At 47.1% G+C, this 14,454-nt stretch overlaps 1 protein-coding gene across 1 annotated transcript in view; it reads right to left on the bottom strand.

Moving 5' to 3' along the window:
• Positions 1 to 14,454, bottom strand: part of NUCB1 (nucleobindin 1) — a 29,820-nt gene that overhangs the window by 5,209 nt on the left and 10,157 nt on the right. The window contains exons 8-10 of the mRNA XM_032236654.1: positions 10,256 to 10,314; positions 9,903 to 9,995; positions 6,714 to 6,803 (exon numbers count right to left, since the gene is read on the bottom strand). Coding sequence (XP_032092545.1) covers positions 6,714 to 6,803; positions 9,903 to 9,995; positions 10,256 to 10,314 — 242 coding nt within the window. The remainder of the gene's footprint in view (positions 1 to 6,713; positions 6,804 to 9,902; positions 9,996 to 10,255; positions 10,315 to 14,454) is intronic.

Genomic DNA, 14,454 nt, shown 5'->3' with positions numbered 1-14,454 from the left:
ACATATGTCGTCCACTGAGGCCTACATCACCCATGCTGCTGTGGTGGCTGCACTCCTGGTGGAATGGGGAGTGATGCGCCTGGGTGCCAGTTGAGCTTGGGATTCGTATGCGAGGGCAATACACGCTTTCAACCAGCGCCCAATGATGTCCCATGGATGCCAGCTGGAAAGACACAAAAAGTGCCTCTGATCTGAATGACATCGTGCATTTCATATAGCGATGGAGCACCCTGCGAATGTCGAGATGGTGCCACTTCCGTTCCTGAGGTGTGACGGATGAGGACAAAAGTCTGGAAGAATAAGTTCTTGCACCCTGTGAAACAAAGAGTTAACTTTTGGCAGGAATGCCGGGTCCAATAGTAAGATGACTCTGTTTTGATGGAATAAACAGAGATTCTCCCGTAGTGAAAGTGCTGCCAGTTCTGAGACTCTTCTAGCAGATGTAATTGCCACTAAAAAGACAGTTTTGCGGGTCAACAATCTAAGATTGACGGTACGAATGGGCTCGAAAAGCTGTCGTGAGAGCTCTAAGTACTAGGGGTAAATCCCATGTAGGGTAACGGTGGACTACCGGTGGTTTGAGGTTAGATGCGCCCTTCAGGAAGGACCGGACCCTCGGATGGTGAGTGAGAGAACGGCCCTAGATGCCTCCAACCACAGTCGACAATGCTGCAATCTGCCTATGTAGAGTGCTGGGTGTTAGCCCTTTGTCCAAGCCCGATTGTAAGAAGTCTAAATCCCATGGAACGGAAGCCGTAAGTGGGTCCACAAATACTGACCGGCACCACCTGCAGAAGGCCTCATAAATCCGTGCTGTGGACGGCCAGCGAGCCGCTTGGATCGTGGCGATGACCTTGTCAGAGAAGTGCTGACAGATCAGGATCGCCTGCTCACATGCCACATGACTAATTGTAGTAGCTGAGGGTTCAGATGGATGAGAACCCCCTGCGAGAGAGTTATCCGGTCATCTGGGATTCTCCATGGTCGGGAAATTGAAAGATGGACCAGGTCAGTGTACCAAGGGCGTCTGGGCCACATTGGCGCGACCAGGGGAACTTCTGCCTGCTCCAACAGAACCTTCTGGATGACCAGCGGTACAAGTGGGAGAGGCGAGAAGGCGTATAGGAGACCCTCTGGCCAGGGGCTGCAAAGAGTGTCGGTACCTTCTGCTTCCAGAATGTAGTATCTGGTGAAGAACCTCGGCAGGTATATATTGTGCGGTTGAGCAAAAAGATCCACCTGGGGCCAGCCGAAGCGGCAAAACAGTTCCTGGAATACAGTCGGATGGAGCTGCCACTCCGTCTGGTCTACTGTGATTCTGCTCAACCAATCCGCCTGTACATTGGCTGTACCCGATATGTGCTCCACCCGAAGTGATAACAGGTGAGTCTCCGCCCAATGGTGAAGACGTTCCGCTTCCAGCATCAAGGCCTGGGACCTGGTGCCTCCCTGGCGGTTGACATGCGCCTTGGAAACAATATTGTCCATGAGAACCAACATGTGGTTGGCCGTCACCAGGTTCCGAAAGTCGCAGAGAGCTAGGCGAATTGCTCGAAGCTTCAGCCAGTTGATGCTGTTCCGCAACTCCTGGGTGCTCCAGCGACCCTGGTCACTCGGTCCAAGGCATGGGCTCCCTATCCGAATAGACTCGCTCCGGCTCCATGAAGAGGCACCCTTCGAGGATTTTGGAAGAAGTCCACCAGTGGAGTGAACGCAACACCTTGGGAGGCAACTGGACCCTGATTTGTGAGTGACTGGTGTGAGCCCTCTGAAATGGGAGCAAAAACCACTGGAGAGGACGTGCGTGAAATCTCGGCCATGGGACAATGTCTATACACGAGATCATCTTCCCCAGCAGTTGGGAGAGGATCGCGAGGGGAAGAGATCGATGCGCGTGCATGTGACTCACCAGGGTCTGAAGGCTTTGGGGTCTTTCCTTGGAAAGCGACACCACGCACCATTCAGAGTCGATGACGGTCCTGAGATGGAGGAGGGACGTGGTTGGGTACAATTGGCTTTTTGGAAAGTTAAAGACGAAGCTGTGGAGTTGCAATGCTTCGATCGTGGTCTGCAAGTCCTGTCTTGCCATATCTGGGGAAGACGACAGTATCAAGATGTCATCTAAATAACAGTTGACCCTTACAGGAATTGACCGGAGGGATGCCGCAATCACCGCCAACAACTTCATGAAGGTGCGTGGGGCTGATGAAAGGCTGAATGGCAGGGCGCGGTATTGGAAATGGCGCCCCGCAAACTGGAATCGCAAGAACTTTCAATGCGACGGGTGTATCGGCACGTGGAAATATGCCTCCTTGATATCCACAGAGGTCAGTAGGTCACCCTGTTGGATGCAGGCTAGAATGCTCTTGAGCGACTGCATTTTGAACCTCTGGTATTTCAGGTAGAGATTGAGCCATTTCAAGTTTGGATGGCTTGCCATCCTCCTGAACTTTTGGGGACTAAGAAGAGGATAGAGTAGAAATCTAGTCTTTCTTGTTCCAGAGGAACCCTTTCTATAGCATTGATGGAAATTAGATGGTCGATTTCGGAGTCTATCAGGCGTCTTTTTACCTGGCATCTTGATATGGGACACCTGATGAAACGTTTCGGGGGGATAGTGAGAAACTCCAGAGTGAGGCCCAGCCTCACAGTCTGAAGTGCCCACGCGTCCTAGGTGGTTTCTGCTCATTGGGAGGCGAAATATGTTAGGTGCCTGCTAAAAGGCCCCACCTCGTGTGAGTCCTGTGAAAGAACTGGCCTGCTGTTGTTGGTCCTGTTGGCAACCCATGTCCCTAGTACCAGAGTGAACCTAATTCCTGTCTTGTGGCTGGGTGAATGGCTGAGATAGGGAGGAACATATGGGGCAGTGTTGTACCCAGAGTCCCCGGCCCGAAAGGGCTGCCTTCTATGATATGGTTGTTGTCTCCTGTCCCTGCGCCTGGTAGTTGAAGGAAGCACTTTGCATGTGTCCCTATTTTCAATTAAAATAGGATCCCACGCATCCCCAAACAAAGGGCCAGCCTTGAAAGGGGTAGAAGCTAGGCACCATTTGGAGCGTAAATCTGCTTGCCAATTGCAAAGCCAGAGAAGCCGGCGGGATGCCACGTTGGACGCTACTGCACAGGACGCGAACTTGGCCGCGTTGAGTGTAGCATCCGAAGAGAACTCCAGTGCTGCCACCAGCTTATTTACATCCTGGTGTAGGGGGAGATCATCGGGGGCGAGCCTAGACTACAGCTGTTGTAACCAAACCAATGAAGTTCTATTAAGGGATGAAGCTGCTGTGGCTGCACGTAACGCCCCAGGCAACTGCTGGTGTGTTTTGCAGATGACCACTTCGGCCTTGCGATCCTCGGCCTTGACACCCTCCAAAATCTCAGAAGGAATCAAGGCCGGGTAGGCCAAAGCCGCTACAAGGGGATCCACAGTAGGGAACTGAAGGAGCTCATCCAATTCAGGTGTGGCAGCGTAGAGCTTCCTGTCACCATTACTGGGGGGGGGGGGGGAGGCAGCCGCCGGTTGTGACCACTGTTTCTGAACAACGTCCAGAAACAGCTTCGGGAAGGGTATGACTTCCTATTCCTGCACCTGTTCTGCGAAAAATCGGTCAGTGGAATCAAGGCCACAGCCGTATTGGCTTGAGTGGTGGCGCCACCCATTTTGGTAGTTGCCTTAGCTTTATACAAAAGTGATTTAAATAAGGCAGGCCAGAATAGACCGGTGTGTCTTGTACTGGACCGTCGTCATCCGACAACTCCAGGCCAGCGACATCCTCCTCCTCACCTAGGATGGAGCCTTCGCTATAAGCTGAAGATGGTGGTGATGGAGGATAAGCCTGAGAAATAGATAGATCTGGCAATGCTGACAGGAACAGGGTGCTGGGCCCTGCGCTGCAACTCTTCATCCACCCCTTGGAAAATGGCTGCAGAAATCATATTATGAAGTTTTGGAGGCAGGTTAAATTCGGGCCCATCCCCGGCCCTGAGGCCTGCAGCCGTGGGTGTGAACGTGGCCATGGGCTCTGATTGCGGGGATGCCTGAATAGTGGTCGCGCCAACTGCAAGAAGATCTGGGGTAGACCGGCCCCCCAAATCCCCCTTGTCCGCACCCCTCCCCAGAGGTGTAGGAAGATTGGGGGACCAGCCCTGGATTCCCGCTGGAGGAAGTGAGGGAACAGGGGAATAGCGTTCGGCCACCGAAGTAGGAAGGGACCAGTGGGCCCAGGAACCGTGGTCATTGACTTGGCCTTCTCTTTGCACTTGGCAGCTCTATCTGGGGCTGCTGATGGTGCGTGAATTTTATGTTTAGAGGCCCTAGTGGTGGACCTACCCACCCTGGTGCTGGGCCCAGCGGCTTCAGAGTGCAGCGGGAAAGAGCTGGAAGTTCCATCGCTGCCTCCGGAAACAGAATGATCGGCCATAGCAATGTAAGGGGGAGCGGGAGAGAGTTCACATCTGAAACCAGGGCAAACCTCTGATAAAAGTGGGGAGCTGACTCCGTTAGAATGATGATGCAATACGGTGTTAAATAATGGCAGCAAACCAACTTCTGCAGTACAATGACTCTCTCCATACTCAATCGCAGTTGAGCGTGAAAGGCAAACTCCACCCCTTTCTGTTGCTCTTCTGGCACGAAGGTACTAACAGCCCAAATGGCTGACGCCAGCAACTATGTTGGCGCGAAATTCAAAACTACACCCAAAAATGGCTGCCGTCTTCCACTGTCCAGAGGAGGGAGACAAAACGCCAGCTGCCAAAATGGCGCTGCTGACTCACCCGGAACTGCGCGGCAGCAAGGTTCAAAACGCTAGGAAACGGACATCCCACGCCTGATAATTGCGCACACTGAAGGGCATGCTGACTCTCTCTGAGGCAACCGAAGAAAACGGGAGGCAGTACAAGCAGGTTGTTTAGCCCTGCGCCGACACAAGAGCGCCGAACCGACCCTCTACTGATTAGACCTGTTCAAGCACCCGACGAGTAAGCCTCCTGGCGAACATTCCTGCATCCGCCAGAATCACAAGGAACCGCGAGTTCTTTAATTTCAAAGGATAACGAACACCAACGATCCGCAATCAAAGTGTGTACCACAACAAAAGGAAAATCTGAGTCAAATGAGTTAATTTTGTCTATTATCCTAGAGGAGAAAAAATTTGCATCTCTTTAAAGCTGGACTGAATTTGCGTATCTAGAATGAATTTGCTCTTACCTCCATTCATCTTTAGGTGTTCGTTCCCCTGGAAATATTCCTTTGGGATTATCAGGCCTCATAAAACAAGTTATTTCTCTGCTATAAGATTATAAAGATAGCCTTCCTGGATTATCCATCTAATCCAGCACCAGAGGGGTGAAATTCTCCCGGTTCAGCCGAACTGGTAGGGACGATTGTCATTGGTTCTACGAACCAGGACTTTTAAAATGGTTCTGTGGCTTGCGTGGCTCAGCTGTAAGCCATGCAAGCTTCGGAAGTTTTTTTCCTGCTTTTTAAAGCACTTTTTTCCTGCCCATTCGCCCGAGCTGCAGGAAAAAATGCTTTAAAAAGTGTGGAAAAGTTGGTCATGCCCACCCAGTCACATGACCACCCCCAAGCCATGTCCACAGAACGGATGGCGAAAAAATATATATTTCACCACTGCCAGCACCCCTATAGAAGCCAAATGGCCAATCTACACTGGGAAATTTAAAATGTGATAGGGATGTGCAAATGACCTTAAGATGCAGGAAGAGGCACTTCAGTTTAGACAATGGTCAGATAAGAGATATCTCAGCCCACTGAAGGACTGGATGAAGAAGGCATTTCAGAAGGGACCCTCCTTATTTCTCTGGAAAGTGAAGGCAAGGGAGGAGTACTTTCACGCTTGCAAAACTCTGTTACTGTAACCTTACAATAATAATAGTGTTAGGACTCATGGTTTGGGTTTCTTATCTAGACTACCTTGAAGTGATAAATACCAGCTAAGACAGCATGTTGCTATCCATCTTCTTTATTAATCAATATTAGCAATAGCAGTTAGACTTATATACCGCTTCATAGGGCTTTCAGCCCTCTCTAAGCGGTTTACAGAGTTAGCATATTGCCCCCAACAACAATCCGGGTCCTCATTTTACCCACCTCGGAAGGATGGAAGGCTGAGTCAATCCTGAGCCGGTGAGATTTGAACAGCCGAACTGCAGAACTGCAGTCAGCTGAAGTAGCCTACAGTGCTGCATTTAACCACTGTGCCACCTCGGCTCTAAATATTCAGAGGCCTCTAGCCTTTGCTGCTACAACCAGAGCTATTAAGACTAGCAGCCACCAAGAGCTGCCTCCTGAATTAGTATGTTTGGTGCCTTTTGGAGGTAGAAAAATGTTTCTCAACCTCAGCAACTTTAAGATGGCTAGACTTCAACCCCCAGAATTCCCAAGCCAGATTATCACAGAAGTAATATTAGCTTCTCTAACAAGTTTTCAGATGACAATCTCTGGTTGCAGAGGGAGAAAGTTTATCATAACCTATCCCAACTTAGAGTTCTTTCATTATGCTAGAATTCAACATACTTCTGTAAAGTTATACTAATCAGGAAATATGGGAGTTGAAGTCCAAAAAATGGGTATGTATAATTGCTGGGTGGGTGGGTGGGAATCTTAACCACTCGCTGCTAGCAAAATGTTTTTTCCACTCTTCAGACTAACATTTGAAATTCCACTTCAATTGATAGTGTTGTTTCACACACCTCCCATCCATCAGCTTCATTGAATTCCTTCCTCTGAGTGGATTTAACAAACTCATCCAGGGTCACCAGCCGATCCTTATTAAGATCCACCTGCAGGAGAACAAGTGGAGAAAAGAAAATGCAATTGGTTCCTTCCTTTTGTATTTTCCCTACCAAGACTAGTAGATTTTGAGAAGTCTCAAAAATTAGTTAAGGATTCATACCATTTCCCTACTTGCTTTGAGTTATAATTCAGAAGACATTTACTTTCTCAAAGCCCAGATCAAGGGTACTTTACTAACTGCAACCAAGGACTGAGGCAGTATTTAGAATGTATGTTTTCTTTTCACAAAGACTAATAGCCAAAAGTAAACACAGAGTTATGTTACACCCAGAATTATAACCAAATAAATCCAACATTGAAAATATAATAAGAGTCGTGCTGGATTGAGCAAAGCCCTACCTATTATCCTATTTTCTCAGTAGTTGAACATGTAAGTATGAGGTAGCTAAGTATATATCATGCCAAGATATAATTAGCTTTCACTTGCATTGTACGAGTCAAAGAGACTCCAGCTTGGAAACGATTTATATTTTAGCTCACTGTGCAAAACCATACATATTGATCTATCAGTTAATAGTATGTGCGAACAGTTTTTCTGAAGCAGAACGTGAATTAAACTGTGATTGTCCCAAAGGTGCTTTTTCAGGAGGCGACTTGTTTTTTCTTTGAAGACGTTTCTCTCCTCATCCAAGAAGCTTCTTCAGCTCTAACAGGACAGTGGGGAATGGGAAGATTTATATTCCTAGAAGACAGCTGGTCATTTCCATTTTTTTAGAGGGTTGTTGAAGCACAGGTGGTTTATCTGTGTCCTCAGGGTCACCTGAGTAGTGCTAATGGTTCCTGTAGTCTGAAATTCCCCCCCCCCCCCCCTGGAAATCCATTCCTACTCCAACACCATTCCAAGGATATTCATCCCAAATTGTATAGCTAAAAGTCTGTAGAGATTTTCAGTCATCCAGTCATGGTTGTCCCAAAGATGCTTTTTCAGGAGGCAACTAGACTCTCATCCTGCAGCCAAGAAGGCTCCACAGCCATTTGCATCACTCTGGTGGCACCGAGGACACAGACAAACCTCCAAGTGGCCTCAATGACTCTCTAAAAGAATGCTAATGACCATCTGTCTGCAAGAGATATAAATATAAATCCTTCCATTTCCCACTATCCTGTCAAAGCTGAAGACGCTTCTTGGATGATAGGTGAAACGTCTTCAAAGAAAAGCCCAAGAAAGCCTCCTGAAAAAGCACCTTTGAGACAACCATGACCTGGATGACTGAGAATCTCTACAGACTAACCTGGGGATTCTTTAAGATCATTCACTGATGCAGACTGGGAACTACATTCTGCACACCTTTTGTATCATTTGGGTTGGCACTATTCTAATAAAGTTATCAATCTGGGAAATAAAAACTGGAATTGACCCAGACATTCCGTCAGTTAAAAATTCACTTGTTTCCAATAACCATCCTCATTAATGATAAGCCAGACTTTGTTTCACGGTAGAGCATACAGCAGCTGCAGTTAATACATAACAGAAGTGAAAGAATTATTCTTCCCGAGGAAAAAGTGAACTGGACTAGACTAGGGGGGGGGGGGGTGTTAGCTCTCCTACCTTAATGTTAAAGTATAACCTATGATTCATTTGAACAACGAGGGTTTTTCGGGGAGGAAAAAATTCCCAATAAACTGGTCTCCACTAGTTCTATCAGTATGCAGGGTCAGTTTTCTTTTTACAAAGCTTGGAAAAACAGCCAATGCAGAAAAGATGCTCTTTTTTTTTTTTTTTTTGCTCTTTGCAAACTCTCAAAAAGGAAGATAAGTCTCTTTTTCTCTTCCCTGGGCAGGGGATCAGATGAGACTAGATTTCGGGAGAGGAAGAAACCTCTTGTTCTAGTTATCCCCGTGGAGATTCGAACCCTCATCACCCTCCAGGCCTTCCGCAAAGCCCTTAAAACCTGGCTGTTCCGACAGGCCTGGGGCTAAAGAACTGCTGCCCCCGTCTCGAATTGGTATGACTGTTGTGTTTTTAATTTTGCATTGTTTTTAATGTCGTTTTTAAATTCTGTTTGTATCCCTTTCCCTGTTGAGCTGTGAGCCGCCCTGAGTTTCCTTCGGGGGAAAAGGGCGGCATATAAATAAAATCAACATAACATAACATAACATAACTTGTACTGATTATCTATCTATCTATCTATCTATCTATCTATCTATCTATCTATCTATCTATCTATCTATCTATCATCTATCTATTTATAGATACCCACCCACCCACAGTCCATCTTGAAGTGGCTAAGATTTAGAAACACTGTTCCAAGGAGATCTAACTCTCTACAAACTTCATTAGAAAGAGAGATAGTCAAACACACAGATGGAATCGTTAAGCTTGTATAGAGAATATCTGCTTGGAACATTGTTTCTAAATCTTAGCCTTCAAGATGGACTTCAACTCCCAGAATTCCCCCCTTAGCGTACTTACCTTTGACTATACCTTGAATGCACTAATATCACAGCCAGCAATTGCTCTCCTATACACTCCCTCAAACATCCCTTCAAACCTTCAAATATGGACTAGCATAATGATTCCTCTTCTGGAATGGGTTCACACTTCATACTATGATATCCAAATCCTGGCCAAATCCTGCTAGGACAGCTCTTGACCCGAAAAAGATTTTTTTACATAAAATCTTTACAAAAAGGTCCTTACCTAAACCATATTTATAGCCACAATGACCAGGTTCCCATATTCTAAGCCAAAAGGAAATCACATTATGGCTTATCATGTTTGAGGAAGCCATTTGACGTGGTGTAAGATACAAAACCCACATTGTAAGGCGCTGACCGATTATGAAAAAGCTGATTGCCACAACACAAACAAGACTTTTCTCTATCTGAAATAGGCTAAGAATTAGAAGCCTCTCGTTATGATTTTGGGGTCACTCCTAGGGGGGGAAAAACTAACCCAGAGGTCCTCTATTATGCCTCAATAAACAACCCAGAACTTGTTGATCTCATATAAGTAGTCCTCTACTTGCAACTTTTATGATGGACCCCAAAAAAGGGGACTTAGGACCAGGATGACCCAAATTTCCTTTGCCTGCCTTGTACACACAAAAGGCATCATATCTTCACCCCGCAGTTCATACACTTACATTCTTCATGACGTGTTCGCGCATGCGCAGGCGTTCTTCCTCCATTTCCAACATATCATCTTCCTCATTTCGGGGATCATAAACCTTCTCCAGCTGCAAAAAGAAGACTCCTTTAGCTAGTATGTTGGAATTTCATTTCCCTAAATTCCACTCCTCTCCCCCAGCTCCCTGGGGGAAAAGTGCAGGGATTGAACTGCCACTTTTTGTATGCAAAATATACATTCTACCTCTGAGCTGGTAGTCCAGCTTGCAAGACGGCTCTGAACTGTTTTTTCCTTTTTAATGGAGGATCACTCAAGTACATGAGTTGTCTCAACTGCAGGATTGTCACATCAGGAAGACTAAGAACTTACCTCCTTTGTGAAAAGTGCCTCCAATTCCTGCTCATCCAGCACCCCATCACCGTTGGTGTCTGGGGAAAAGAAAGGGAGGAATGGCAGTGAAGCACATCAAATGTGAACAACTGAACTTTTCTCGCAGTCAAAACCACATGCCTGTTTGAAAGGTGTTGCAAGTGGGGCTGAACTTTGTTTGAGCTGGCCCAATATGCTAGAATAGGTGTGTCAGACACAAGGCCCTTGGGACAGATCTGACTTTTATTGCAGTTGTTGAGCAAATTACAGTCATTAAGCAAAACTACCTTCCGCCATTGATTCTGCTTGTCAGTTTCCTGGGAAGATCATAGATGGTATTCAAGTGACCCCTGGTTGCTGCAACCTCTGTAAATGCCAATTGCCAAGCACTCCAATTCTGATCACAACCTTTAAGGACACAACAACACTCAGAAGGAGCAGAACTGGACATACCATATTTTTCGGAGTATAAGATGCACCATTCCCCCCCCCCCCAAAGAGCGTGGAAATGTTGGGCGTCTTATACACTGAATGACACCATTTTTGGGCTCCCAAAGCCCTGTGCCTGCATCCCATTTTTGCAAAAAAGTAGGCGTTTTTGCCTTCCCCAGAAACACTCCGCAGGCTTCCACAGGGCTGAGGGAGGGCAAAAATGCCTCTGTTTTTGCAAAAAATGACTTGTTTTCCATCCATTTTTCACAAAAACAGGTGCGTTTTTGCCTTCCCCCAGCCCTGCCGAAGCCTACAGAATACTACTAGGGGCCAGGGAGGACAAAAACATATTTTTCCTTACTTACCTCTTCAAAATCTTGGTGCGTCTTATACACTGGTGCATCTTATAGTCCAAAAAATACGGTAAGTCACTTTCCTCAGCACCATCATAATTTCAAATAGTTGTTAAAAGAATGGGTCTAAATCATGGACTACCTGTATAAGCCAGAATTGCTAAGAATTCTGACATTTCAATTCAGGAGCCATGTACAGGTGGTCCTTGAAGTACGACCACAATTAAATCCAATATTTCTGTTGCTAAGTGAGACAGTTGATAAATAGAATAACAGAGTTGGAGGGGTCCTTGGAGGTCTTCTAGTCCAACCCTCTGATCAGGCAGGAAACCTATACCAGTTCAGACAAATGGTTATCTAATCTCTTCTTTAAAACTTCAAGTGTTGGAGCATCCACAACTGCTAGAGGCTTAATTGTTCTGTCAGGAAATTTCTTCTTAGTTCTAGATTCCTTCTCTCCTTGATCAGTTTCCACCCATTGCTTCTCGTCCTACCCTCAGGTGCTTTTGAGAATAGGTTGACCTCCTTTTGAGTTTTGCCCCATTTTACAACCTTTCTTGCCACAGTTAAGCGAATCACTGCAGTTGTTAAGTCAGTAACAGGGGTGCAAAGCAAATCTGGGCTTCCTCAAAAGGTGATCAGATGACCCCAGGACATTGCAACCATCAAGAAATATGAGCAAGTTGTCCAGCATCCAAATTTTGATCATGTGGCCGTGGGGATGCTGCAATGATTGTGTGAAAATTGATCATATCGCTTTTTTCTGTGCCATTCTGTGTCACTAAACTAAAGGTGTAAGTCGAGGACTACCTGTAAAGTATAAGCTTAGACCGCTAGTTCTTTCTATTTCGAACCCATCTACCAGGAAAATATATTTATTGATGAGGGGAAAAAGCTTCCTATTGCATCAGACTGTGAATTGGCTACTCCTTTTATAATCAATACTCTGAAATTAGAGTATTAAGGCCACTTATGTCTCACAAAAGCCATAAAGAAGAACTGGGACATAAGAGAAGGGGTAGTTAATTTATTTCTAATCAGTTATTTTCACTTCATTTGTATTAGGCTACCCCCATACTAGAGGCCAGAAGTTGTGTTAAGGTATTTGAATTTAGCAGCTGGAGCAGTGGGGTTGTGTAGTGAGCCAGAACAGAGTTATAGCTCAATGGCTAAATCTGCACTTTGATTGGTTGCTGTGGGCGTGGAGGGGGAATTTCCCTTTCCCCCGCCTTTTTCTTCTGTGTGCCTTGCGTGCTCTGATTTACCTCATGATTCTCTCCTTTACCTGACTACTTTGTTTGGTGTAGATGTAGAATGACCGTTGACTTACCTGAACGGTCCTTCTATGTGCACTGCGAGGAGAATCCAAGAATGGGTTAACTTTGCCCATTAACCTAGAGACTGAGTTACGTAATTGTTGACCACGCCTCCTCTGACTGGGATAGTTCAGTTTTGTACGAAGGCTCAGCCGATCCAAGGGAAGCAAAGGAATCAGCAGACCAGAAGTAACACAATGAGTGTGTGTGAGATTGAGACAGTGCCAGTGCCTGGACCAGCCAAAAGCCGAGGGCGGGTTTGGATTCCCCTCGCAGCGCACATAGAAGGACCGTTCAGGTAAGTCAACGGTCGTTCTCTGTGCGCTGCTTGGGGAATCCAAGCATGGGACATGCCAAAGCAATGCGTTTCAAGGGTGGGAGCTAGGCTGGTCAGGGGTTTGAGAAGCTGTTAGAACCCTCTGAAGGACTCGCCACCCGAATGAGGCCTCTGCCGAGGCAAACACGTCCAATTTATAATGTCTGACAAAGGGCGACGGCGATGATCAGGTCGCCGCCCTACAAATTTCCTCAAATGAGGCTTGAGTGGCCCAGGCTGCCAAAGTGGCTGCGCTCCTGGTGGAATGGGGTGTGCTGCGCCTGGGCACAGTCCCGGATTAGCTCTCATAGGCAAGGGCAATGCATGCTTTCAGCCAATGTCTGATGGTATTGGAGGACACTTTACCATGGTTGCTGGCTGAAAGGAAACAAATAAGGCTTCTGACCTTTTGAATGAAGCAGTTCGTTTCACATAATGACAAAGTGCCCTCCGAACGTCAAGATGGTGCCATTGTCTCTCCCTTGGGTGCAAAGGTCGCAGACCAAAGTCCAGGAGGGTGATCTCCTGCACCCGGTGAAACCAAGAATTGACCTTGGGGAGGAATGCCGGATCCAAGTGAAGGACCACCTTGTTCGGATGAAAAATACAGAAGTCCTCGCGGACTGACAGGGCTGCCAGCTCCAACAGCCTCTGAGCTGATGTAATGGCTATAAGGAAAATGGTTTTAAGGGTCAACAATTTGAGGCTAATTGAGTGGAGGGGCACGAATGGCTCTGTGGTAAGAACCTGTAGTAGCACTGCCAGATCCCAAGGGAGATAGCGATGGATTACTAGAGGCTTGAGATTCGAAGCCACTATGAGGAATGACCGTACCGGTGAATGGTAAGCTAGGGAACGGCCGTGCCCGTCACCGATGACCGTCGACAGTGCTGCAATCTTACAGTGTAGAGTATTGGGAGTAAGTCCTTTGTCCATACCCGTCTTCAAAAACTCAAGTAGTTGTGGTACGGAGGCCGAGACGGGATTAATGTTGGTGCTGTGGGCCCACCCGTAGAAGGCTCTCCAGATGGCTTCGTAAATTTGTGTTATGGACGGATGCCGGGCCGCCTGGATTGTTTCAATGACCTTGGCAGAAAATTTTTGCTTAATTAAGATATCCCTCTCAATTGCCACACAGCTAATTGCAAGTCTTGGGGGCTCAGATGATTTAGTGCCCCCTGGGAGAGGGATATCTGACTGTCCGGTATTCTCCAAGGGTGGGAGATGGACAGATTCAGCAGGTCGGCGTACCTGGGGTGCCGTGGCCACATTGGGGCGACTAGCAGGACCTCCGCTTGTTCCATCAATATTTTCTGAATGACATGCGGAATTAGCGGGAGGCGGAAACACATAAAGTAGGCCTGGTGGCCAAGGACTATGCAGTGCGTCGATGCCCTCTGTTCCCGGTACCTGGAATCTGGCAAAGAATCATGGGAGGTGAGTGTTGTGGGGCTGTGGGAAGAAGTCTACTTCTGGGTGACCGAACCTGCGGGATAGTTCCTGAAACAGTGCCGGGAATAGATGTTACTCCGTCTGATCCACAGTTGCCCTGCTCAGCCAATCCACTTGTACATTCGCAGTCCCTGGATTGATAGATGTCTCTCCGCCCAACAGTGGAGTCTCTCTGCCTCTAACATCAGTGACTTGGACCGCGTGCCTCCCTGGCGGTTGACATGAGCCTTGGAGACCACGTTGTTGATGAAGAACAGCACACGGCTGGCCCTGACCAAGTGCCAAAAGTCGTGAAGTGCAAACCGGATGGTACACAGCTCCAACCAGTTG

Source organism: Thamnophis elegans, chromosome Z (genome assembly GCF_009769535.1).
Source record: "Thamnophis elegans isolate rThaEle1 chromosome Z, rThaEle1.pri, whole genome shotgun sequence".
NCBI classification, from domain to species: domain Eukaryota; kingdom Metazoa; phylum Chordata; class Lepidosauria; order Squamata; family Colubridae; genus Thamnophis; species Thamnophis elegans.
The sequence above is the reverse complement of the archived record's forward strand: the minus strand, read 5'-3'. Positions and strand labels throughout refer to the sequence as shown.